The sequence below is a fragment of the Chaetodon trifascialis genome, chromosome 23 (genome assembly GCF_039877785.1).
Source record: "Chaetodon trifascialis isolate fChaTrf1 chromosome 23, fChaTrf1.hap1, whole genome shotgun sequence".
NCBI classification, from domain to species: Eukaryota; Metazoa; Chordata; class Actinopteri; order Chaetodontiformes; family Chaetodontidae; genus Chaetodon; species Chaetodon trifascialis.
The window spans coordinates 11,700,949-11,727,967 of record NC_092078.1 but is presented as its reverse complement, the minus strand read 5'-3'; the positions used below and the strand labels follow the sequence as shown (position 1 = coordinate 11,727,967).

General features: G+C 43.8%; 2 protein-coding genes and 1 non-coding gene across 4 annotated transcripts in view; all 3 read left to right on the top strand.

Moving 5' to 3' along the window:
* The first annotated feature begins 6,103 nt into the window (after positions 1-6,103).
* haus6 (HAUS augmin-like complex, subunit 6) lies at positions 6,104-12,982 on the top strand. The gene is made up of 16 exons (XM_070993336.1): positions 6,104-6,601; positions 6,727-6,822; positions 6,915-6,993; positions 7,448-7,577; positions 7,704-7,848; positions 8,581-8,643; positions 8,723-8,780; positions 8,974-9,147; positions 9,306-9,502; positions 9,704-9,833; positions 10,002-10,104; positions 10,196-10,259; positions 10,881-11,022; positions 11,111-11,209; positions 11,417-11,552; positions 11,753-12,982. Exons 1-16 carry the CDS (start codon positions 6,459-6,461, stop codon positions 12,475-12,477), a joined length of 2,484 nt encoding a protein of 827 aa, XP_070849437.1. The 5' UTR covers positions 6,104-6,458; the 3' UTR covers positions 12,478-12,982.
* LOC139351867 (small Cajal body-specific RNA 8) lies at positions 10,319-10,449 on the top strand. Its single transcript, XR_011603608.1, has one exon. It is a non-coding gene; the product is annotated as a small Cajal body-specific RNA 8 (non-coding RNA).
* Positions 12,983-13,863: 881 nt separating the features above from the next.
* The window catches only part of dennd4c (DENN/MADD domain containing 4C), a 30,830-nt gene continuing 17,674 nt past the window's right edge, over positions 13,864-27,019 (top strand). For both annotated transcript variants that reach the window (XM_070992973.1, XM_070992972.1), the window contains exons 1-2: positions 13,864-14,091; positions 25,137-25,447. In XM_070992973.1, coding sequence (XP_070849074.1) covers positions 25,149-25,447 — 299 coding nt within the window. In that variant the 5' untranslated portion in view covers positions 13,864-14,091; positions 25,137-25,148. The remainder of the gene's footprint in view (positions 14,092-25,136; positions 25,448-27,019) is intronic.

The window sequence follows — 27,019 nt, the reverse complement described above, 5'->3', positions numbered from 1 at the left end:
TACAAGAGAATACAGTCAGAATCCCTTCTGGGCTGAATTGCACTTGCATGGCTTTCCAGTTTTCTCTTAGTTACTGTGTAATGTTGCTGATGTGGTGAGCAGATATTTAAAAAATGGATGCAATGGAGGGTTTGCATTAGCAAACTATTGATTGGATTGGAGTACTCCAGTGATCTGTCTCCTAAACCAGGTCGAGAGACAGCCAAGTCTCTCAAGTCAAACTTTGTGATCTGTCACATTGCTGCTGTTGACATGACAGCAACATGTATGATTAGAATAAAAGTTGGCCGGATTCTAGCTGCTGATCAATAATATTATGTAATAATGTGGTCTGTATTAAATGAGAGAGAACAGTTGGTCCACTCTCCCGTCCGTGCATGTGCTCTGGAGCCTTCTGGAGTTACAGTACGGACAGACTTCCTGGAAAGCACCCACAATATCTCTACGTCACATACACGAAGTGCCGCGGCGGTGACGGATGAGGATGTTGTTGTGTATGTCAGTGAGGGCCGGCATGTGACCGGGGAGTCAATCAAATTCCCCACCCCAGTATCTACAGTCCTTTAGTCCTTCACCCTTCCTGTCTGTCTCACTCCACCTTGCTGCTCTGGTGTAACTGCACCTTTGCATGTTCATGCTTCTTTATGCACACGTATGTTCTGGGTCAGTCTTCATCCTACTGCCCTGAAGGCTTTCATAATGATGCAAAGTGTGTTCTAAATGTCTCGTATGGATTTTCTGATCATATTTTTCTCATTCAGGGCAATTAATCAGTCTATTTTGTAAGCCTGTGTAAGAAAATCTAGTTTTTAGGCGAGTAACACTCGAGCTGATGGTGTCTCACTTACGTGCTTCTCAAACTGTGACCTACAGAAAGCTCTGGAGCACACTGCAGACAGACATCAGGGAAGACAGCCAGCTGAATATTTTCAAAAGATTTGACCATTTTATACATTCTGAGTCATCCATTTTTACCTATATTTTATTATCTTACTTTGTGATTTGATGCTTTATCTTTATTTTTAGATTTATCCTCATTATCATTATCAAGTGGGTTTTCTTCTCCGTCTCATTTTACAATCTTTTTTTCAGCTGTTTTTATGTCCATTCTGTCTTTTCTATGTGAAGCTCTCACTCGGTGCGTGTGCTTTCTTTCTTGTAAAGCACTTTGAGCTGCAATTCCTGTATGAAAGGTGCTATACAAATAAATTATTAATGTTATTATTATCATCTATTGGCAGTTGACCCTGCAGAAAATAGTTTTTCTAATCTAATATTGTTTGTTTTGCAAGGAATAATGCTGCTGCAGGTTTATTCTAGTCTCAGGCCTCCCTCTCCTCCCTGCTTTCCTGTCTAATGTGGAGCAGACAGTTCAATACAAAGCCATTCACAATAACATCTCTCCAAATGCAGGCCGTCCTACACTTGGGCCAGGGGCTGCTGTGTGTGTCTAATTGTGGATCTGTGACATTTTCACCTGTTAACAAGGTCAGTAACCTAATTTTTGTGCCAGCTTTTGGAGCATTTTGAAACATGACGGGGCCTGGCAGCGGAAACTGGAAACTTTAGCTGAAGACCATTTAGATATGGCCAAGAACAAAATAAGAGCACGCTCCGTCTCTCCTCTTGACAAGCTCAAACACACGCCATCTGTTTCTGTTTTTATCCTGGCCCGCCGATCACGTGTTTGGCAGAGTCAGGTTGTAACCGAGCTGCTGACTGAAGGCTGATATGAACACACGGTGCTCTTGGTGTGGTGGATAGAAACAACATAAGGAAACAGTACAGGGAGACCGTTATTCATCATTCCTTCCACTTTTCTCCTGTTCCAGACTTAAGCCAAACTATGTTTGGAGAGATTTTGACTAGAAGGAAAAACAAGGAAAAACAAGGAAAGAGGAAGATGAGAGGAGTGGCCAAGAGGGGAGGAGGAGACCAAGAGACAGGTCAAACTGAACAAGAGAGGAGGGGGTGAAGCAGTGTAAACATGTTTATGAGATGAGGGCGTAGCAAAGTATGGAATGGGAACACAGCCTCTGGTATTAATGGAAACACAGTAAACAATAGCATGTGTTGTCCTGTCTTCACACCAAGCAGAACTTACTAACAGATCAGCGTCCAAGCAGCACTTCAAACTTTATGAAGCGCTACGTCCAGTCACAGGTTTGACAAGCCAACAGTGGAGACAGAAGACACCGATGAACTCATTCACACTGACACGTGATCTATGGTTAAGCCTGTGTGCTTTGTTTGTGTTTAGATATAACTAAAAAGATGTGCAATAAGAAACTTCCTTTCTTTCTAAAATCCCTCAAAGTTTTGAACAAAACTAGAGAAGCCAGGGCTGACGGGACACACGGGGCCTCACTTTAAATCCTTGTCTGATCCCACTGAGAGAGTTTATTTTGCAAGACGGCGTGAGCTTGAAAAAATAGAAAAGAAAAAAAAAAGAGCAGCGCAGCAGAGCGGACCTGGACCAGTTTAGACCAGTTTGGCTGAGGTCCCCTGCTTTCATCCCATTGTTTTCAGGCTCAGTGCAAAGAGCAGTCGGCTCAGACTGAACCAGTGTTGTTCAAGGAAACTGCTTTCATTTAATGCACAAAGATTATTACTGAATCTGTGTGTGTTCGATGAAAGCAGTGATGAAAGCAGTGCTTCCTTGCACTTGGGCGTCCTTCACAGGCACTTTGTTGTATTATGTAACGTTATTGCTTCATGTTCGATTCCACTGATATCACCGGTATGTTGCAGGTACACATCACGCCCTGCCAGTTGTACATTTTAATAACTTATCCACTTCCATTTGTCTTTCTGTCCGCACTACATCTCCCCCTGTTCTTTTCCCCCGTCCTTGTTCCCTTCTTCCTCTTTACACGAGAATGCAGTGGCCCAGTTTTCTCTCACAGACAAAGGCCAGACTGTTCAGTGTGGAAGGCCTCCCTCTATAACTCTTTAGTGGCGTGAAAGGAGGGGGCTATGGACAAAGCAAACACAGATTGGTTCATCACATTAGTGTATTCACCAGAGACATCAAAAGGTGCAAAAGAATAAAACACAGTGAATACAGTCCAGTTTCATCACAATTAGAGAATATTTTTGATCTTTCACCTTCATATTTGTCGTATATTAGACAAACTGTAATGGTCTTTCTCTCTTCCAGTCCACCTCCCCCTCTCCCCTCCCTGTCCTTTATATCAGCCCGCTCTACACTGTTTTCTCTCCTTTTCACCCCCCCCCCCCACCACCACCAGCCCTCTCTGTCAAACAGGAAACAATGGCTGTGTTACCGTTACGTAAGAATGCTCCATTCTGTGACGAGAATTTCAAACAGCGCACGCTTACAGATGCAGTGCTGCTCGTCTTTTCAGGCCTTCAGGAGAGCAGAGTGGCGCAGCGGAAGCGTGCTGGGCCCATAACCCAGAGGTCGATGGATCGAAACCATCCTCTGCTATTTTGTGCATAACATCCTCTCCTTGTCATGAATGTGTCTATATAAAACCTGTCTATGCAGGCTGCGTGTGCTGTATCTCGACTCTATTCGCCTGTATATGCACATGAAGTCATCTAAATACCTCTGTGCATCTCAGGATAAGACTTTATTGATTGGGAAATTAAGTCGTCACAGCCAGCAAGTATTACAAAAAAGCAAAAACAGCAGCACAGAAGGGTCAAGATAAAAAGCATACAAGATATAGAATAGAAAATCAACTAGGTACATCCTAAATACGCACCATTACTCCGGCCTGTTTGACTTCCACTTGCCCACTGAGCTTGTCAGTTTTCCAACAGTGAAGCCAAAGCAGCCAAATAGCTTATCTTAAATTAAATATTTACCTCATTTGTGTCTGAGATGGATTTTCCCTTCAATTTAACAGGCAATTACTAGAAGACAGTGACCTTTGAGTTGCAGCCTGTTAGTCATAAACTCACACTCAGGCTGTGTCTTGTTGAAGGCCTTGAGGAGGTTTTGACTGCGTGGCATAAAGCACCGATTCAAGGATCTTCTGAAAAGCTTTCAGTGCCCTTTTGAGCTTGTGAAAAGGTCGATTAAATAAATATTTTTCGCGTCAGGTGCTTCGACCTTAACATGATCATATTATAGAGAAGAGCTGAGTGGCTAACAGCTGGAGTGAGCAGTGGAAGGGATTGTTGCACTGTATGACTGCACAGCTGGAACTTCCTCAGCATTACAGTAAAGTCTGTTGTTGCTGTCTTTGTTGTATTGTCTCAAACTGGGTGTACTTTCTTATTTTAGCATGTTTGACTCAGACACATAGCTGTTAGTTTATCCGCATGAAGTATGAATACTGATTTACATACACCGGTGATATTAGACAGGCATCATCTATCAACATGAATTAAAAGGTGTATTATAGTTTACTGTAAAGTCCCTTTTCCACTTCAGTAGAATTCACTGTGTTAATTACATGAACACTTAGCGCCCCCTGGAGTATTTCAATGGCCCTTACATTGATTTAATAAATAGTGGTGCAAGTACATTTTAAGAATTTTAACAACTTCACTGCAATTTCAATCAACCATCTTTCTTAAATCAGTCACCTTTAAGGTTAATTTAGGTAATGCAGGGTATTGATTGCAACAGTATCCTGTTTTTAGTTTGAATGAAATGTGCCAAAATCCATCATATTGACATTTTTTAAGCAATTCAGTTGAAATAGACTGTAATTTTCAAGGAAATCGTGTTAGTCACAATGTGAGAGTTCCTCTTGATGCCGTTGCTAAACTTACTGAAAAGCATCCCTCTGTCAGCTGCTCCATCTTTTCAGCTCATGATTTCTTAGATTTCCTTTGCAATAAAATAGATGAGAATCAGTAGTTCAGTATTCATGATGACTGTAGTCTGGTCTGCCACTGTACCACATGCTCATGTGAAAAGTCTACATGTGGTTCAGAGAGCTGTAGCTAGAATCTGAAGTAGCTTTTTCAGATTTGAAAGCACAACATAATACATCATCCTCACAAATGCATCACAGCATTATGACCATTTTGTACAAGGATTAGTGAAGGTAAAGCTGCTCCTTTAACTCTGAGCTGCAGCAGGTTCTGCTGTCACCAAGTGACTCATCTTTGAACCGTGCTCTGGTTGAGGAAGAGACCATTGGAAAGGCTTCACTGCCCTCTTGCGGTGAAAACATGTTACTGCAAACTGAATGTAAACATAGCATCAGAACAAAAAAGTAACGAGATAATAGAAAAGGGTAACAGATATATTAAAACTTGTGAATGAAAAAAAATCTAATAACTTTATTAACAGACTCACAGTGTCTGGACACTTGAACTTTGTCTATACAATTTGTTTTAAAGGCCCTGAAAACCTTTTTAATCAATCAGCTTTTTTCAATCAGTGACTATTTTCTTCCAGAGTTGAAGCAGATTTGTTCCTGTCCCATTACAGACTTCTGTATATTTATTATATGCATTTATTCTCAGCACTCCTCTCACTACTTTGAAGTGGGTGTGGCTCAGTTGGATCAAGGTGCTGTCACCTATGTCCTTGTACCAATCGGGATCCAGCTATACTTTCATCAGAACCTGATGAGTTTGTGGGTCGTGTCAGTATTATTATTGATACTTACTGTTATAGAAAAATGCAAAAGACTCAATACCAACCATTAATCAAAACGTTTCCTATTCATTTTTTGTCACGGAGATATTGTAGAAATGTCTGTGAAATATTAACAATACACTGCAAAGTTAAATGTCTTGCCTTCCGCATGTTTTATAATATTTCCTTCTCACACTACACTTTATGTTGGGTAAAGAATAACTTATTGCAGTATAATATTACAGGACAAGTGAAAGGCAAAGCTGTATTGTTGACACATGAATATTGTGATTGTTCAGTGTCAGTTCAGATGGCTGCTTTGTTGAGTAAATTCTCCACTTCTGGATGCTGGAAAAGCAGTTCTCCTTGTCGTCTTTGTATTTACACGAGGTCGTCGCATAAAGCCATACTAGTTATATTTTGTTGCGTATATGGCACAAGACATGTATCAAATGTGTCTTATAGTCATTAAAGCTCCATTGAAAGCACAGCGTGGTGACGCACTGTGGACGCGTTGGCAACCCGGAACTACTTTTTAACAACTTCCGGGTGGTTATTGGAAAATTTGGCGGTTTGCGTTGTTGCTGTTGCGTTTTCGTTTTCCTTAACAAAATTATGGACATTTAGGTTGACAAATATGAACTCAAACATTTCGTAAGTGGACGTAATCTTATAACACTTGTAACGTTAACTGTTCTACAGCAGCACATTTACAGCGTGTTAAATGTGTTCACAAACTCAAAACAATTTCGAAAGCTAACTTAGTTAGCTAACAGTAAACTTCGTAGCTAGCAGCTAAAGCTAGCCGGCAAGCTTTTAAATATTCGGCCAGTCCGGTTTTTTGACCAGTCGTCACCGGACACTCTCACGCGGCTTCTTCCATCCCGGAATAATGGCGACCCCGGCGTCGTCGCAGAAAAAGAATGGGAAATATCTGTGGTTTGCTCTGCTCGGACTTGGATTCCAGCCAGACGCCGCAACGTCTTCAGTCGCCGGCAAAATCAACATAAATGCTAAACACATCAACCTGGGACCGTGAGTCTGCTTTAACTGTGTACAATGTTAGCATTGAGTATAACAGCTAACTTAACCAGGCTTATTCGACTTTTATCCTGTTTACTGTTGATTCGGACCTTTGAACGTTGTTTTACGGTTGACAGGAACATGTTTGACAAACCAAACAAGGACGCCTTCTACATAATAACACATTTCCTGTTGGATAAACTCAACCCGACCCGATTCAGTGAGGCATACAGGTAAAGTTCTACATGATCAACAACTATTGCCATTCATATATATGTATTAAAGATGCGTGGTTAATAATAATATAATATTTGTTTTGGGTTAGGTACTGTTGGCCTGTGTTGGACCACAAAGCAGATGCTGAGTTCCGCAAGGTCACGTGCGCCTGGATGCGGGAAATAATGGTAAGAATTTGAGTGTTTTGACTTGGTAGTATGTTCATCTCCCTCTGCTGCAGATTGTGTATTTCACACATTATTTACCACAGTTACAGCTTCACAAATGGGAAATTGTGTCCATATTTTCTTCCTTTCTTGCTTCTTTCCTTCTGGCTTTCCTTTCATCCATGTTTGCGCTTGAGCCTCCTCCTCTGGGGGTCTCATTTATAACCACTGCATACATTCAAAACAGGGTCTGAAAGAGGCATATGCCACCTTCTCCCTAACACTCATTGCATTGACTGCAGGACTTGTTTTGCACTGACCTTTTCTTTTTGTGTGTGTGCATGTAAACTTTCAGTATAACTCCGATGCACTGCTTTATATATGATCCCGGGTGTGGTCCCTTTGTTGCATGTCATCCCGCACTCTCTCCACATACATAATTTAATGACAGTTGTATGTTTTTAACTGTGTGTAGGAAAGTGCAAATGCAGGGTCCAAAGTGGTAGCATCCTTGTTCCTCTCACCCGGAGGCCCCAAGTTTATCAACTTGATGCTCCATTTGGCCAATCACGTTATGCTGCAGGAAATGAAGACATTCACCACAGGTAGGTCTAATTAGAAAACATTTTTTTTCTTCTGGCACCAATTACTTGTGTTCACAGTCCAACTTAAGCCTGATGGTGTTGTCATGCAAAAGATTATAAGATAATCTTGAATCATGTCACTGTCAGATGACAGCTGGGTTCCTGAGGCTGCAGCGATACCCGCTTCCTCCCTGGACATGGCCCTGAAGAGACTGAGCCTGATCCATACCAGGTTTTTGAAAGCTGCAGTGGACCAGGATCGCTTTCTCCAAGATTACCAGAGACGAGCTCAGTAAGTCCCTAGTTGTTCGTCTTGGCAGCTGGACAGAGCTAGATGTTATTTCATATTTTCATCAGTATAGACAGGCTATAGAAAGACGCTTTCTACTTCACTACTACAGTAACAAAGCATAAAAATAATAAAAGCAATATCAGTTTTAAGTAAAACAAATATAAATTGAACTCAAATTGAATGAAAAAAGTGATTATCCTGACAACTTTTCATTTACTCCTTTTTTTTACTCTTTAATCTTATGTCACTGCTGTTGATGTTACATACTTCGTGAGCTGTTTGTTTCAAGTCTGATCTGTTCTAACTAATTGGTAAACGCAGTGTTAACGAGGCCAGCCGGTAGCTGCCAAGATGTGTGTCTTTTCCAGATATGCAGACTTGTCATAGCAGGAAGAGCACAGGTGAAGCAAATTGTGTTAACGATGGCTCAGTTCCATTGAGTGTCCCAGTAAGCCATGCCAGTGAACCAGGACACAATAAAATCCCAGGACTGTTGGATGTAGCTTGCCTAAATGGAAGGCAGTTGATTTAAGATCAGTTAGACCTGTGCTTTTATTGCTATGACAAGCCAAAATGTCTGAAGTTTGCATTTTAAGCATGAGCTTGCTATGAAAGAGTGTTTTTTTTTGTTTTTTTTTTTGAAAGTTATTTTGCTTTGCACACATCAGTGTCTCCTCTACTGGTCATTTCTTTTTTTTGAAGTTGTTGTCTTTTGTTTTGTCTCTTTTGAAGGCTCCTGGTGAAGTCTATGAAGGACATCAGAGCAGAGGGTGCAAAGTATGATGAGCTAATCAAGTATGTATGACTTTTTTTTCCTGCAATTCTTCTGACTTCAGTGTTCTTGAACAGATTGAACAAGCAAGTCTACTTTCAGGCGCCACAGCAGTGATTCTACACAGGGGGGAGCTTCTCCAGCTGAGAAGGCCAAAAAGGTGGGTAATAATGTGTTTGTACAACTTGTTAGAATATGTAAGTCGGGAGTTTTACTCCCCATGTGTTAATAAGGCATAAAACTGCTGATGACTTTCCTACTTTTTGTAAATCAGCTTAGTGTAGTGGCTGCTGTGTTGTGAACTTCTAAAATTGAGATGAGTGTTGCTCACACGAGTACTTGGTTGTCCTCAGGTTCGCTCCTTGTGGTCAGTCATTGACGGAATGCTGTCATCAACCAAAGAGGAGCAGCATGCGGTGGGAAGCGTTTTGAAGGGGGATGTAGATCAATACATCCTGGACGGGACTGATAGGGCCCTCAAAATTCCCCGAAGCCTGCTGGAGAGAGTTGAACAGCTTCCACATCAGGTGAGGGTGAAGATGAGTCAGTTCTTTGTTACTTGGGGCCTTTTAATTTCCATACACGGCACGTATGGTTTCTATTGATGACAGTTTCACTTGTAATTTCAAAATCAGTGTGGCTACGAACAATTTTCATTCCAAGCGTGCATAATTTTTGTTTCCAGTTGAGTTCAGGGAATGTGTATGAGGCTGGCCAGCTGAACCTCCTGTGTGTGTTGGAGCTGATGAACCATGCGCTGGAGCTCCTGAAGGAGGAGCGCAGTCGGGTCTCTCATGCCCCCAAACCCCAGCTCAGTCCTAGGCACCTGCAGGAGAAATGCCAGCAGATGGCCCGTGTGCTGCAGAACCTCCACCTCACCAGGTATACTTAACACACACTCACTTGACAGAATGATGCACTTTCTCCAACCCATTGATATGAATCAAAGTCTTGTTTTATTACAGGATTTTCATTTTGGATTGTAATTTTTGTGATCATGGAGGAATCACCTCATTAATATTAACGCCAAAAGTTAAATAAGTTGAGTACCAGTACCAGTGTTTTTTCTTATTTTTCCACCAGACAGAAGATTTCTAAGGAAGGAATTCCTGAGCTCAAGAGTGCCATCAGAGAGTTGGAGACTGAGTGGGACAGGAAGTGGATGGATACCCTGAAAGAGACACCCCTGCTGTCTTTTCTGAATGAAGATCCTGTGAGTTGGTCTTTTTGAACTTGTTCAGCCTTTCCTTCTACAGTCACAGTGTAGTTTTACCAATAGTGCCAGAAATTTGGTGTACTATTAAGGGGAAGAAGAGTTAACATGAAAGCCATATCACTGCAGTTGGATATCTTAATCTAATATTTCTACGTCTTTCTTTAGGCTCTTGGCTTCCTCTCACCAATGGCTCCTCTGTCTTTTGAGCCAGCGACTGAGGCTACTTACAGAAGTAGTGTCTTCTCCCAGTACCCTGCAACGCTTCTTGGTGAGTGAAGTCTGATTATATAAGGCTACGTATTTATTTTGATTGGTCACATCAGTTTTTGTTTCAAATTGTGCTGCTTACAATATTTCAGAGGAGAAGCCTGCAGAGAGTAAATCACAGGAAGACGTCCAGCCTTGTTCTTTTAAACTGAAGAGGTAATTTAAGCTATGTTTGTGCAGCTCAGATGTGTGTTTGTGTGTGTATTGACTTCTGGTGGGAGGCTGATACCTGGGCAGTCCTGAGCAGTGCGCTGTCCATCACTAATCCTCCCTACAGAATCCGTGCTCTCTGATGACCGCGGCGAACTGAGAGAAATCGCCACGGACAGATACGGAGCAGACACTTTATTCTTGCATGCGTGGCACACTTAGTAGTGTTACTGTGAAATACCAAATGTGTACTTTTGTGCACATGTAGGTGCTTAGAACTTTGACACATCACAAGGACTAATGCAGCTGTGGATTGTAAGATCGGGTGTACTTGTATCCTTTCTAAGCTACTAAAATAAGAGCCAGACTTTGAAGTGACCCAACCTGCACTTATCCATTCAACAATCAAACTGAAGACAGGTGCAGGGCAATGTGCCCACTTGGCTCAGGAATTGGTACTGAACCAAGGCCGCATAGCAGGCTGTTAATAGCTACATTACGATGCTTTCACTGTGTCTGTGCTGCACTACATTTTGTGGAATATATCATGGGGAGACCAACTTATACTGTGGACAGATGTAGTACAAAAAATGTATTTTTGAATAACAAGCTTTTTGTCTTAAACAGCTCTTACCCTGCAACAGCTAAGAGGACTGAAAGTCCCGTTGTCACCACTGAAGCATCGTCACAAGCGAACACCTCTCTCGACTGGCTTTTCGACACACCTCCATCGCCTCCTCTTAAGACTCCATCGGCACCAGCACCCCTGGTTAGTATATTTCAGCTAACCTCCGTTGTGCATTAAACTCCAGTTCATCTGATAAAACCACGTTTAACAAATCTGTGCTTATTTTTAGGCTAGTGTGAGGAAGACTACCCGTGTTAATCCAAAGGCATCTACCACAAAGACCAAGACTCGGATATTAGACATGGAATATGATAACCTCGCTGATCAGGTATGATCAATTTCAGACTAACAGAAGGGTCAAAGGTTGCAAACGGGAGCCTCGTACACAACTAATTAATGATCCCTAATGCATTTTTTAAAAAGCAGTATTACCTTTTGTAAGTCTGTAATAATAAGGGGAGAAGTGACTACATGAGACCCATAGAGGAGAGGATTTTATCAATTCAGTTCTCACTAAAGTGTGTTTGTGTGTTAGTTTGCAGATGCTGTCACTACAGCCAGTCCAACAGAAGGCAGTGTCAAAGGCCTGGACCTGGAGGGACTTCTCAGTACTCTTCATGGCGATCCCTTCTCCACTAGAAAGCAGCTGCCACGTACGCCTGAGAGCTTGAGTAAGTCGAAAGCTGTTATATTTGCCCTCAGCCTTAAATTAATGTAGGTGTTCAAGTGCAAGAAGGGGTGAGCTAATCTGGTTTTTGATTGAATGTGACCTCATAAGTGCATAGATTCCATCGTGATTAGGAAAATTGGCGTGGTGTGACAGCTTAGCACGCTTTATCTTTCACTTAAAATTCCTTTTCTTTTTCTTCAGTCATGGATGTGAGGAGCTCCTGGCGGAAGGCACTTGAGGAAGACAAATCAGGGAAAACTGGGCAGTCAGTCAAGTGTAATGACAGTGTAATAGGGCGACTCTCTCCACTCTATGTGTCTCAAAATGTGTTGCTGAGCCCCGATGCTCCCTCCCAGAGTGTTTCCCGCACTGTCACCCCCACTGTCAAGAGTCAAAGCAGCCCACCTGTCAGCCAGCAGGGGGTCTTACTCAAATCCACTCTGCTGTGGGACACCTTCAACACAGAGGCCCTTGACAGCCCGAGCGGCACGGGCAGCAGCGCGGTCCAGTTCAGCCTCGACCACGAAACCCTCCCTGAAATGTCCAGCTGTGACAGTCTGCTGAGCCTCGACGATGAAGCGGCGGATATGAAGAGCGACGACGATGACCAGCTCCTCATCCCCTCCCTGAAGATGGAGGCGAAGCATTCGCCACAAACCGCACGTCATCATCTGGGTCGGACCCAGCAGGCGTGCAGCGATGGCTCTTTTGTGGAAAGCAGGACACCTGAGTGTCTTCTGTTGAATCACGCGGTTTGTGGTTTGGACAAAGACTGGCTAATGGAGCCCGTAAAGCCAGCGGAACCCACAGACAAGGTCTTCTCACTGGACCTCGACACACTGGAGACACCTTCAACCCCAAAGAAGCAGGAGTACAACCTCCCGCAGCTGATCACATTCTCCCCGATAGATGACATGAAGTGTTAATTACATTCATATGAAAAACACATTTCAGCCTCGACTGCCTTGAACTGTCTGCCTTGATAGACACGTAACCAATATTTGTGCATAACTATGAAATAACCTACTTCGACCACAGTCTAAGTTAGTCCTGTGTATAAGTTTGTTTTTAATTTAAAACAAGACATGCTGCTTTAATAAAATAGTAAAATGTGGTTCATTTAATTTGTGTGTACATAAAGATTGCTAACATCAAAGTGTCATTAACATGGAGTTTTTTCATTTTGAGTGTCTGGTCATTCAATTGTCTTAATATTTTGGGTACCAGAAAAGCCTTAAAATCCACTGTATTTGTGAAAGGCTTGTATGCCTCTTTAATATTTACATTGCACTAATAATGTTAACATCTTTACAGGATGTTAAATTTCCCTGTAGGTATGTGGCCACAGGATGATAGGATCCAGGTTGATGAAAGTAGAGTTTCTTGAATGTTTGCTTAAACATTTGGAAATAAAAAATGAATGCACGCTCTTATTCAGTGGTGTTTATGACCTGCTTTGAAAGGAGGCTGTTTAATCAAAATAATGAACAGAAATGGTTCTGGGGTGAGTGTTTACCTGGAAAACAACATAAAGCCAAATGTGGAGGTTTCCTCACGCACCTGCTGCTTTGCTTTTCCCTTATTGGTGTAATATCTCCCAGTTTAAGGTGGGGGGCGTCAGAAACAGCAATACCAGCGAAAAGAAAATTGAGTCAAGATAGTCGTAAAAGCTCAGAAGACGGGAAGTTACACCATTTCACCTTCACAATACAACGCAATAGTGACCATGGGGGGCACTACCTGCTGCACGACCCGTGCACACCATCCTGCGTTATCTTTAACAGGCGAGTGCCACGACTATTGCAGAAACTGCTGAATTTAAGATAAAGCCGGATTACCAAAGGGGAAAGTCGTGTGTTACAACATGAGAAAAAAAGTGTGTGTATATAGATATAGATATGGATAGATATAGATATAGCTATCAATCTGTAGAATTTAAAAATCTATGAAAAAGCAGCAGCGTTATGTATAATACATATGGAGGGTATTATACGCTTTAAATAGTTTAAAAACTATATTGTGATCATTGTGTTCTGAAGTATGTAATATATTTATTGTTTAAAGTCACCTTTATCTCTTCAATGACGTTAAAGTATTTTATTTTGAAAATTACAACGCATTTGTCGCCATTGTGGGGTTTTACTTTGAAAAGACACGCAGGAAGATGCTTGCTTTACGTGGTCCAGCTTGCTCGCGCTCCCCGTGGCCGGCCTGTGTCAGTTGCAGCGGGTCCGTAGCCTCTCCTCCTCTCTGGGCGGTTCCAGTGTGAAAAGAGACGTTCAGAAGAAAAGCTCACCAACAAAACTATCAGCGCAGACACAAACATGGCGCCTGCCTCCGCCGACAACTTCAGATGAAAGTGTGGCGAAGAAGTGGTCAGCAAAGTTTCACGGGAGTATTTCGAAGTGGCTTTTTCTACGCGTCGTCCGGGTTTCACCTGCGTCGATTTGCAGAAATAGAAATACGGAATATATCGAGCGGGTAAAAACATCAAGTTGCCTACATGTCAACACTGTCTGTCGCTGCAGCGTAAACAGCTGGTAAGTGCTCACATTTTTGAATATGGAGGTAGCTGAGACTGAGCGGAGTTTGTCATGGTGTTTAGAAACGACAGCGAACTGTTTTTAACGCGACTTTAGCTGCGTATGAGTAAAGTCACCCGCAGAAAATCCATTTTCCTGCTTCTGCACTTCCCATCGTGTTATCCTACCGCGGAAAGACAGGCAGCCACGTATCAGCGCACAGGCTGGCCACAGGAGGAAATTTCCTTTTGTTTCACCCGCGGCGATGTGTATTTCCTGCACGAAAGTTGACCTAGTTATGGGTCGGATGCAACAGTTGGGAATATAACACCCCCACCCTCCTCTCCTATCCCCCACCCCCGGCCCTCCTTGACGCTAGACAACCAGACTCAGCTCTCCTGGAGCCTGCCTCACCTTGCAGGTATCTGCCCTCGGCCACACTCACAGACTGAATTTCCTGCTTCAAAGAGGGGGAGTTTAGCCGTTTAAAACAAAACTGCACCTAAGATAAGGAACTGGTAACCTGACTTCCCTTTGGACATGTGGCCTGCTTATATCCAGGGACTTTCTCTCTCAGTATCTGCATTTGTGTGACCACAGAACACAGAGTTGTGTAAGACGCCTCTGTTGGTTTTGTGTGCCTGCAGTGAGCACAAATGCCATTGAATGCAACGCCAAGGTGCTCACATATCTTCGCCTCAGCACTTGACTGCTCGCCAGTCAGCCAGCAGCGAGTCGAACTCCCTTAAGGGCAGCAGAGGACTCTGTGCTCTAGCTTCCCATCACCGATTTGGTGATTCATGGCATGCATGTGATGTTCCTGTTGTGACAGCCGCGGCACAAGTCCTTGCAGAGCTGTGGATGACACTTCCTCTTGGCTTGTACAGAAAGTATTTTCACGCAGGTATTTCGCCTCCTGAGATGGCAAGAGGGATGTCAGGTTGTCACAGAAAAATCAAGGCGGGGAAGGAGGAAATTGTGGAAATTGCTCTCGCCTTGCAGAATTGCGTCCGTTCTGAAGCGTTGACACGTGGAAACACAGCAGTAAAAGCTCTTCCTTGACCTTGGCTTGGCCTGACAGCGGCTGGAAAAGGGGAGTGGAGTGAATGTTGCCTCCTACTAACTGCCACAGGCAACATAAAGTAGGTCATGGCTACACTGCAGCTTTGTGTACATTGAACTTACTCTTTGCCACCACTAGCAGTCCAAAGGCTCCGTCAGGTGATCAAGGACAGGAAGTAGAATGGCCAAGGGAGCAGCAGCAGGCTGTGGACAGACTCTGCAGTTGCCTAGGAATAAGTCAAATTGGATTTTGATGAGTGTGAGAAAAGCCAGGGATTCATTCAGCGGGACAGTGACAGGAGTGTTTCCCCAGAGCAACTTTGTCTTTGACTGACATTTCAGCTGCTTTCAGAGCTTGAAGTTCCACTGAATCTTTGACTCGTTTCACCGCTTTGACTTTAGCTTCACTCAGTGCTTGTGTTTTGACTGGCATGTCAAGCCTCCTTGGTTCTCAGGTCTTCATCTTTGAGCAGCAGAAAACGTCTTCAGCCCTTGTAACTCCCACACCTGCTGCTGTTGGTGCACAGTGCACCCCAACTGCTTTCAGTGCGTACACCTGACCCTGTTACTGACGGTGTCTGTCAGTGTGTACACCTGCACTGGCACTTATTTCTTGTGCAGCTTCCACTGCACCCGGCACTTCCAGGTCAGTTTATCACCTACGCTGACAATTCAATATGTTTGGAGACTTCTTTCGCACTTCGAGCGACAGTTTAACCTACAACATCTTTCAATTCGCACGCTTAACGTGGCACTAGTTTCCAGTACGACTCTTCCTGGTCAGTTCATCACCTACACTTTGGCTGATATTCCACTGAGACGTTAACTCCTTTCAGCACTTCCATTTTTAATTGTTATTTCAACTTTAAGTCATCGTATATTTCATATATGTACATTCTAATAACATTAGCGCCATGCAGGCAGGCTTAGCAGATTTTTTTGGTTGACTCAGGAAACCTGAATGAACATTAGCATCTTCAGAGCTTGTAGGGAGTTATTGTCAGGCTCAAGATTACTTAAGCTTTATTTTTTTTACTGAATTAGGCAGAAATGACTGCAGGTTTATGCAAAGATTTCAGAGTTTGTGTGGTGTTTCATTTGCCTTACCTCTAAGTTAAAGATTAGCTGTCATTTCTGTGGATGCGTGTGCACAGTCGAGTAAGTAATTGTTACAAGTTCTTGGGCTTTTTCAGCCCGAAACGCTTCAGTGCGTTTTGCTCAGCGGCCTTTTTGCACATCTTGAGACATATTAACTCCAGATAGTCGTTTCTGGCCAAAGAGCAACAACAGCGGTCTTGTAATCCGACCAACAAAACCCTCTCAGGTAACCTCTTTCCTTCCTCTGACCCTTGTACATTGGTGTGATGCGCCAGCAGGGTTTTCCTCGTCTCCTTTCTGCGGGCCTGGGTCTGAGCTGGTCTGAGCCCAGCTAGTTAGTAAGGGCAACGAGTTTGCCCTCTCTCCTTCTCCTTCCAGTGGAAAGAATGCTCTGTGTCTGCCGGGCTGTCACGCTCCAGGAGGGAGGCAGTCTTGTGACGTTTCTGCTGAGCCTCGCTGCTCCGAGCTGCCTCTCGACCTAACCTTCATGTCATGTGCGCTGCCATTGGCTGCGCAGGTAAAAGAGTTCGGCAAACACTTAGCGTGTGTCACTTTCTCTTGAAAGCAAACCTGCCTCTTAAAGCACTTTGTGGAGTGTAACCACAGGTGAGCAGTGGAAAGCAAAGTGCAAATATTCAGCCTCAGCTGTGAGGGCTTGAGCCACCTCTTCCCGGATTGCTCGTCACTGGATGCTGCCGGTTGGTTTGATGTTATTTTGATGAAATATTAAACAAGGACCCACTGCTGCTGGACTGACAAAGATTTACAGAGATAAAATATTAGAGGGGAACAGACTGCTTGGGTTGAGGCCTCAGTGGATGTCTGTCATCGTGCTGAAATGCTTCAGTCAGTCAGGCTAGTTCATGACAGACAATTTTAATAATTATGTAACAAGTAAAAGACCAACCACGTTGTTTTTAGGCTTCAGATCATTACAAATTCACCTTGTGTTCTTCTTTAGCTGAAATAATTTTGCTTTGTGAGTATTTTCAATGCCATTGTAGATTAATAGAATAGATTAAACTTTACTACCAAGCCGAGGCATGAAAATTAAAAACAGAAAAACATCCACACGAGCTGCTTAAGCAATGTGAATACAATTATTAAATCTTATGCAATTATTTTTAAAGCGTCAACATGTTTTCTTGAGTTACACCTTGCAAGCACCAGAGCAGTATTGCAGTAATACGACAGGCACGCTATGCTCAATTAGAGCTTAGAAAAGTCAAGCAGAACAGCCCATGCCCAAAGGAACAGGATGAAATAGCCTGTGGAGAAAACAACTAACCTTATCTGCTGTGCTTTATCAGTGTGATTTGGCAGTCAGATACCTATTCTGAGAAGTGCGTTGATGGCTGTCGTCAGTCCCTAAGTGAAATTAGATGTTACTCGTTGCCTCGGTGTAAAAAAGAAAAACAGCTGCCAGCGTTAAGCAAACAGCGGCGAGGAACAGAGTTCACCATCGGTCTTTTGCTTTGCTCAGGCCGTGCAGAGAGAGAGATAGACGTTGTTAGCATATGGATATGATAATGCCAGGCTATCACATGGCCTTTATCTGGAGCCAAAAAAAGTAGACTGTGAATGCTCCACCTCTCAGAAACTCTGAACAGTAAATATTGAACAGTTCAATACCGTGTATATTCCTGCCTTAGTCAACAAGGCTTATATTCTCTATTGTAAACTTGAGGGCTGATGTGACTCGCTCCACCCAGTCAGACTGTTCATCCCATCGCAGCTCACTGTTAAGATTATTATTATAATATTTACAGCCAGCGCTGTAGCTGTGCGACATGTGAATTCAGTCAGACAGCAGCTCAACTGGTTTGAATTTGAGTTCATCCCCCCTCAAAAGCCACACCGCACCCCAGAAAAACAGTGCGGAGAGTTGGCTTTTCAGCGGTCACCGCCTTGTAAAATTAAAGTTTCGTCACCTCATTGGCACCCTATACTCAGTCTGGCCTTCACCGCCGACAGTGCGCCGCGGTGACAGGTGGCAGGGAAGGCCACTTTGTTCTTCAGATCCTCCAAAGCCCAGAGCTACAGAGTGGCACTTGAGGCAGACCGTGGTGGATGAGCGGCTGCCACTGGAACTGAAAGGTTAGCGAGGCTTTAACAGCTGAAATAAAACGATCTTTTTGCATTAAGCAATTTTTGCGTCACCAGGCGTAGTTGAGCTGTCAGGAATGATTTTAACTGCACTTCAGCACTTCAGCAGCCTTGTTGCATGAAGGCGAATAAGTAGCACTTGCACAGAAGCCCACATACACGTACACTTGTCACAATGGTGGAACGGTTCCTACTATTTATAACCAACGGTCAGCCCGCCCCCGAGCATCATCGCTGCATCTGTACACACTTCGTTGTTTATTCTCATTTGCAGCGTCCAGCGCATGACAGTTGTGCGTGTCATGCTCAGCTGCTGTTTCAGACAAGCTGTGAGTGGATCTGCCCGGCCGGGCTCCTGCTGAAGTAACCGAGACAGACACAGCGCTGCCTGTTGTCCAGCATTACACACAAACACGCAGACTTGTGCATGCGCGCACATGCGGGCGGGCTTTTCCACCCCTGGGGAACAAGCCTCCAGGCTCTTTTGTATGAAAGGGATGAGATCATTGTGGGGCAGACCATGGGGGGATGGAGTAAGGGGTTCCACTCTGTTTACTTAAATAGAGGAATCTCTGTTTCTGTCTCTGTCTCTTTTTCTTCATCTTTCCACTCCCCCTGGCTTTGACTTCGGTACCATGGATATGAAGTGGCTGGCCAGGTGAATGCCATTAACACCACAAGTGCTAAAAGCGAACAAGCATTAGGTTTGGTGCACACGGATGCGAGGATTAAGGCCTCCCCGCTTTTATTTATGGCATCCAGAGCGTTTTCCCCAGCCCTCAGGGGCTGTTGGGCCGCAACGTTTTTTGGCACGCTTGAAGCGAGTTAAGACCGGTGCCACCATCAAGGAACAAGACTTTCTAGAAACCAGGGGCCTTGAGGAATGATCCGCTCGGGGTTTAATAATTTGGCTCCAACAGAAAACTTTAACTTTATCGGCACAGAGTTTCCTCAGGTCACAGGTGATACTACTAATTTGAAATGTTAATATATTCCTCTGTGTGACTAGTTACTGACTTGAAAGAGACTAGGCAGTTGTGCTGGAGGCGTGACTCATTACATCTTGTTGTATTACGTTACACCTTCCAAAACTGTGTTGTCTTATCTCTAAAAATCTAGATCCTTCCCCTGCATGCATGTGTTTAATCCCAAAGTGTGCTTTTCTTCCCACAGCTGGTAGTAATGGCTGACAAGAGATGGCACTGACTGCCAATCCAGGCTGCCTCCTTATTCTACAGTTAGAAATCAGGCAGCCAAGATGGATTATTGGGTCGTGAGATCATGGTTTGAATTCATTTGTCTAAAATATGCAATATTTATACAGGGCTTTTAAGACCATCTGTAATGAGTATGAGTCAGTTGAAGCATAGTAAAACATCATTAGCATGCCTGAATGGCAAAACCTGTTCTGCATTTTGGTCTTGAATTCAGTTAGATTAACAGTTTGAACCGTTGGCAGTTTTTGTTTGGTTTTCATTCACTTAGTCCTGCCATATGTTGTTATTTTGAAATCAGGTTAGACACTCACTAATGTTGTCATTTAGCATGGCAATGTTTGCAAAAATGCTCTGGAATAGTTTTTTCTTTCTTTTTTTAATGAAAGAAAATCGACACAACTTGGAATTTGTGCAAAATGTGTAAATGTTGAAGAAGCGTCAAACCCGTCGGTTTGGTTTGAGCCAGAAGGGGCCATCACAAATGAAATCACCGATTATTTTCTGCATTTATCGACTGAAACATCCCTGTCAGTTTATCCTCGAGCACAGGTTTTGTCAGATCATCAGTCCAACACACAAAAATATTCAATGAGCTGTAATTTCAGACCAAGAAAAACAGCAAATTCTCGCATATAAGAATCTAAAACCGTGACATGTTTGGGATTTTTGCTTCAAAAATGATACATCTGTTATCAAAACAGTGGCAGATAAATCCTCCTTTGAGTGACCAGTCATGCTACTTAAGGCCTGTGCTTCAGGAGTTCGTAGCTGCAGTGAAGCCAGAAGCCATTTTCAGAGTAACCGGTCGCATGTCCTCTAAAGCTTCGTAGTATTTTTGTCATGGTTCATAGTGACCCTTCGGTGTGAGTGCAGCCCAGACAAAGAGTGTGACACTCGATCATCGGGGCTCAGGAGTAACAGAGGAACAGGTTTTCACATGGGAAGGGAGGGGCAGAGCACAACCTTTAGAGGCAGGGGCTCAAGTTACAACACAAGCCTGAATACAGTGGAAGTCTAAGGACCAGTATGTGCCAGTTTGACTCGATCATTTTACCGTTTGACCTGAGAATGTGCACAATTTTTTTGGCTTGAGGCTTAAAAGTTTTCCGGCACGGCGTGCTGTCACAAGTGCAGAACAAGAAGAGCAGAAAATCCTGAATGTTATAGCTCACTTCCGCCTCGCTTTAAAGCTTTTAGTCTAATCCCCTGTCAACGTTTAGGACCACGACTGTGTTTTATTTGCTCGCCAGATGTAAAAGTAGACAATAAAACAGGCCTTCTCTGCCATTTTAAGTAAAAAACGGAGACGCTGGCTGACAACAGGCAACAGAGAACATGTCAGCTGCATTCAGTGTACCCTTGAAAGACTCGAAGATCAATTTCCCCAGCGGGAGTAACACTAGGCGCAGCTCAGGGTCGCGCAGCCTGGCATTGTTGGGGCACGGTTGCCATGGCAGCGCTCATGTTTGTCCATTATGGGCTGTCACAAAGAGATATTTGTAGGGTTGTGGCGGGGTGTGTGGCGCAGGCAGAGGTGACTGTCACAAGTGGTTCCAGCGTTCTGAGCGTGTCCGCAGCCTGTGTGCACACCTAACATCAGCGGTGTGTTTAAGTGCATCATGTTGTTTCCAGCGACAGTCTGATTGGCTGCCTCTGCTGTAGTTCCCTCTCTAATTGCACAGAAGAGATATAGCATGACAGACGGATCCAACGTGTAATGGCAACCTCTCCGCAGCAAATAGCTGCGTGGTGCTGCTAACGCAGACCCCATTTTTAAATTGGAACAGGAAACGACATGACGGCATTACATTTCTCTTTGGTGTTCACGGGAAGTCCCTGACGTATCGAAATGTCATATTCCTGCTAAGAGAAGTAGAATTATTACAGGACACTGTTCACTTCACTATACCCCACATGTGTCCTGCAGAGTCAGATCAATCCTCTAGTGAGTAAAACGCATGTTTAAGTCATGCTTCCTTCTCTGAAAATGGTGTGATTATCTTCTGTGGTTGGGTTCTTAAACAATAGCAGGTGCCTGTGGCTGGTTAATGTGGAAGATAACATCTGCTTGAGCGCAGTATGCGTGTGCTTCTAGTGGTGCGCAGGTTGCCGGTTTCTAGGTCAGTGTAGAGTTTCAAATAACTGAGCTGTTTTTTCTTTTAAAAATCATCAACAAGTGCAATCTCACTTTCTATAAGAGGAAAGTGAGCATCGCATTGTGGCAGGTTGATGTGTTCGCTGTTCTCCATGAAGCACATGTTGATTCACCGTCACGTTGAACTTTCGTAGGGCTGCATTCAAAGCCCAATCTGGACCGAGCAGATCTGCTGGTTGCCCAGGATAGTGTTTGTTTTTCTTTTCTCTTTTTCTTTTTCTGTCAACATTGCTTTGTTTCCTGCTGTGGCTCTTTGTGGCTATCTGTGCCCATGCTGTCGGGAAGCGGTGTGACTCACAGCCTTGATGTTTTCATACCGACGTAACCATTTATGAGCAGATGAATTGCAGGGGCTAATGTTTGTGACAAAGGTTAAAATGTGACTCTTGCAAAACGGCTGTTAAATTAAGAAAATATCCAAAATTGGGTTCTTTCTGAGTAAGATTGGGAGGCAGTGTGCCCACACATGATCTAATGTTCCCTGTATGTTATAGCTGCACAGACAGTAGTCGCAGTTACATTAAAGATAGCAGGTTTCAAAACATATTTTAAAACTCTATTTTAACTAATTAAGAAAGCTTCTGTCTAGAAATAATTCGAACATCCACTGCCTTTCTCATGTCTCCTTGAAATTCCACTTTTGGCCTGAGGGAATATTTGTAACAAGTGTGAACTTGCCTAAGTCCCTCTAGTCTTTTAAAGCTATAATCAATATTTTTATATTAACAGTGGATCAAATGACTATGTGTAATATGGAGCCTTATCACCTGACTCAGCTTTTCCACTCAGCTCTCAAGCTTTATTGGCCTCTTTCAGCTCAGTCTGTAGCTTCACCATTTTAGTGCATTTTCACTGTGTTTGTTGTTTTTAAATAAATAAAGCTTTAAAAACCTGCTCTAGGCTACCTGCCCAGCACCAGGTGGTGGACAGTGCTAGCAACTAGCTGGTGCATATACATAGTGAATAGCATTTAGCAGCTAAAGAGCATTAAAGAGGTGTTGGTGGAGACCAAAATCTGAGCTAAGAGGAGAGGGACTGTTGGTCTTGAGTTCCTCAAGTGGGAAGAAACATGACTTCAAGTACATGCTAATGTAGCGGCATTGTTTTGCTGACCCCTAGTGGCCAAAATATCAGCATTGTAGTTCAATACACTCTAAATACAGTTGTTAGCTTACATGCTACTGGTTCAGCTCATATATGTCTCACTCATTTGAATCAGAGAAATGATCTGATAATAATCTTCATTTCATACAGACTTTGACACACACACACACACACACACACACACACACACACACACACACACACACACACACACACACACACACACACACACACACGTAGAGGAAGACTGCCCAGTCACCAGTTAAACCATCAGAGGACATTTACTGGCCAGCCATTGTGAGCGCACATTTAACAGTGTGGTTTGTTATAAAGCAAACATCGTCTGAAGACAGCATTTTTCTTTTGACCAGTGAGACGTAACCATGGTTACAGTGCAGTAAATCTCCTCAGAGCAAAAAGTCTTAGCTCAGCTCCACGACTCTCGATTGCTGTTGTGCATCATAACACAATAAAAGCTGGATCGAGAGAAAACTAGCATGCTTTTTTTTTATAACTGAGTGGGACAGATTCTATCCATTGTGTTGTGAAAAGCCACATCTGGATCCATGTGGGTCTTTATGAACTTTGCTGAGGACCAGAATGAGGAACTGTCCTACTTTGGGAGGAAAGTACTGAAAGTGTATTTGGAGGGGTGGTCTCCATTTAAGAGGTGATCGCGTGATTTGCAATGCTCATCCCGTTTCATGCTTGCTTTACTCGCCTCACCTGTGAGGTCTGCTGTATCCCCGCCTGAGCTCTTCCATCCTGCATGATGTGAGCAGCTGAGAGGCCGCAGGAGTGGCTGCTAATCCATCCGACCCTCACTCATGTGCTTTTATTGCCGTTTTTGTTTGTGGAAAGTCGAAGTCACCGCTTGGATGTGACATAAAACCACATTGTTTCTGCTGTGCCTGTGTTGATACAGTGACACCCCTTCATTGGAGTATTTCCCCGACATTGTTTTAAAGAGTCGTGAAAATAATGGGCCATATTCTGGGCAAATATCCAACTGGAGTTCTTCAAAGCCACCTCGACTATGAGGCTTGAAACAAATCAATTTTGGCATGTTCACATGGGCAAAGAGCCAAGCTTCGAACTCAAACTATGTTTATCATGACATGAGGTAAGACTGAAAAGAATGAAACATTCATTTCCACACGTCAAGCCATTGTTGTCCAAGACTGCATGCTGTATGGCTGATGGAAAAAAGGAAGAAAGCAGGCTCAAAGTCTGGAAAAAGATTTGTGTTTTGCGTGGAAAGTATGTCTGCTGTTGTGCTGTCTTGCAGCGGCTGAAAAATGTTCCTCCCGGGCAGGTCAGGCTGCCTCCTGCCTCTCCTTACACAGCACAAGCCAGCGGATGTCCTGTGCTGTACACATGAGCGTGCACAGAGGAAGATTTTCTTCACCCCGCCTTTAAAAACACCTGTGGCTTCGCGATGATGTGCTGTCATTTGTTTGGCATGTTGATGGACGAAAAAAGCTCCAGCGCACAGCATTAATCTGCGTCACAAAGTCCAGGGCTGCCTGTGCTCGATGTGGCTGCACAAAGACTCTTCTTTTTTTCCCCCCCTCCTGCCACAGCTGACTCACCACTGGAAAAATTGAACTTCCTGTATAGGTCCTAACGGCTCTTTGAAGGCAACATTGTTGCTTCAGGTTTCTCTTTCTTCTTCTTTAGCTCTGTTACGAAGAAGAGATGTCCTTGACAGTGCAGCACGTGGCTGAGCCGCTAACTGAGCCTCTGACTGCTAAATGTGGTGTCATGACTCAAGCATTAACTGGAAAAAGAAACTCACATTCCTCACAGATAGTCCATAAAGGATTACAACAAACTTGGCAGCTCGAGCCGTTAAACCGGGTGTCACTTTTCCGATTTTTTTTTTGTCACTTTGCAACCATATTTGTGTGTTTTCTAGACTTTGCCGTCTGCTTGATTTACGCTCGCAGTGGCATTTCTGAGCATTCCTCCGGGCCCGGCTGCTCTCCCTTAGCTCTGCGGCGGCCAGAGCTTTAACTCTCCCAACATAATTGGAGCAGTGCGGTGATATACAATGACAAGAGTGTTTGTGTTGGTGTCCCTTCATTATGCCTTGTGTTTCCCCAGTTTGTTTGCTTTGTTGTAGCGCTGCAGCCTTAAAGGATCCTTTTATTGCCTTGGCAAGAGTATTACTTAGCATTCTGTGTATGCTTGCATGTGTAATCCATCCCACTGTCCCAAAGTCATATGTAAGAGCTTTATGCCTTCACTAACTTGCTGTGTCAGTATCTTTTTAACCACAGCAGAGAATAGAAATAAAATGTTTTCTTACTTACTTCCAGGTACGCCCAGCCATGATCGAGGACAAGGGTCACCGTGTGACAGACTACTTTGTGGTGGCCGGGCTAACAGACAAGTCCACGCCCCTAGAGCAGGACCTGTCGGAGACCAAGTCTGGCGGGCCCAAAGCGCCCATCACTGACTTGGCCGTTATTAACAGGTCAGCAGGAGAAACGGTGCCCGAGGGCTTCACTTGCATCGACAGCACCTACAGCGGCCAGCCGGCCAACCTCAATCATGGCAGTCTCAAGAGCCCCGAGCTGTTTCTGTGCTACAGGAGAAGTCGGGGGAAGTCGCCCCTCATCGACATCGGGTGAGTCAGCAGTGTGTTTGTCTGTTTGTAACCTGGTATGTTCATATATGTGCGCAACAGCAAGGGGGCTTATCACTTTTAATATGAGTAAAGCTTGTTTGCAGCTGGTCACATATGATTGAAGATCCCCCAAGCGCTCTGCAGCAGGGCTAGTGGCGAGCTAGCGTGTTAGCAGAATTTCATGCAAACATGTATCAGTAGATTCTTTCAAGAGGCCTTTTCCATGGACGCCGTTTTGACATGTCACAGTTGGAAAAGCGGAGTCGTGAGCAATGAAATGAACGATGGCTGAATTCCATTTAGCTACATCACTCTCAGGGTCCTGCTCATGTGCAGGATACTTGCCTCCTACCTTTTTGGAAAGCTCATGTTAGTGTATTAGTGAATGGTGTTTCTTGTGTTTTGTGTGCCCCTGGTGTCATATTTAATTTCACTTTGATGGAATGACAGAGAGGTGGAAGGAAGTGGGTGTGTTCACCACTTCGTTCACACGTCCCTGTTGCGTCATGGAGTTCTCCCACTCAGCCACACCTCTTGGCTCCCTTCAGCTGATACAATTTTCCCTCTTCCTCCAATTATCCTACAAGAGGGAACTCCAGCAGGACTCAGTGAATCCAGTCCAGGAAGACTGAAGCGACCGCTGTCCTCACTTCTTGACGAGTGGAGCCAAATGTTCCGTTTCAGCCTCTGTTCCTTCAGAGCCAGTCTTTTGTGTCTCTGAACTCGTCTGTCCTGATTGAGCTCGTAATATCAATGCAGCGATGTGTTATTGAGAACAGTGATGTAAATGCCTCAGGCATTTCAGTTCTCCACACACCTTAGTCTTTGTGTGATGTCTCTTTGTGTCCCCCACAAACAAACTGGTGTTTCCACTTCCAAGAGACGGCACTCAGGTCACTGTGAAAGCTGCAGAGCCAGGCCTTTCATTAAAGCTGCTGAAGGTTGCAGCTCAGTGTCTGCCGACTGCTTGTTATGTGATGAATTTGGTTCATTTCATGTAAATGTAGCTTAAAACTAAAGAACTCAAACCCTCCTGAAACGCCACAGCTGTCAGCGCGCTGAGCATAAAGACAAGAACATGTGTCATGTCGTGTTTCCTTTAAGAAAATTGCGCAATCCGGCTCGGCATGCTGACATACGAGGTTGAGAAAATACAGAAGCAAACTTATATTAAAGCGTTCTCAGTGTTTGTCAAGTTACTTTCCAGTTTTCCTGTTTCATTGGTTGAAGCACTGAATCGGTTAATGCACTGCACAGGCTTCTTTTCTGTGTTGCTGCAAACAGTATTAAGAGACTCCTTATGTAAAATTCATGACTGTGTGGTCTGTTAGTAATAAGTGATGCGATCAATGGATATGATTGTGTGTTTTAATAAAGATGCCACAAGTAGATGCATTATACCACTGGTTCACTTCCTGATCGTTCTGTTTAGGTTGGGCTACAAAACAGGTCATTCAATATTTTCTGCCACGCTGCGACACCCGTGTCTTCACTTCCTGAATTCTGTTTCACCTGCTGGTCACCATCGCCTGAAAAAAAAGAAAAAAAAAAAGAAAAAAAGCAAGAACCCTG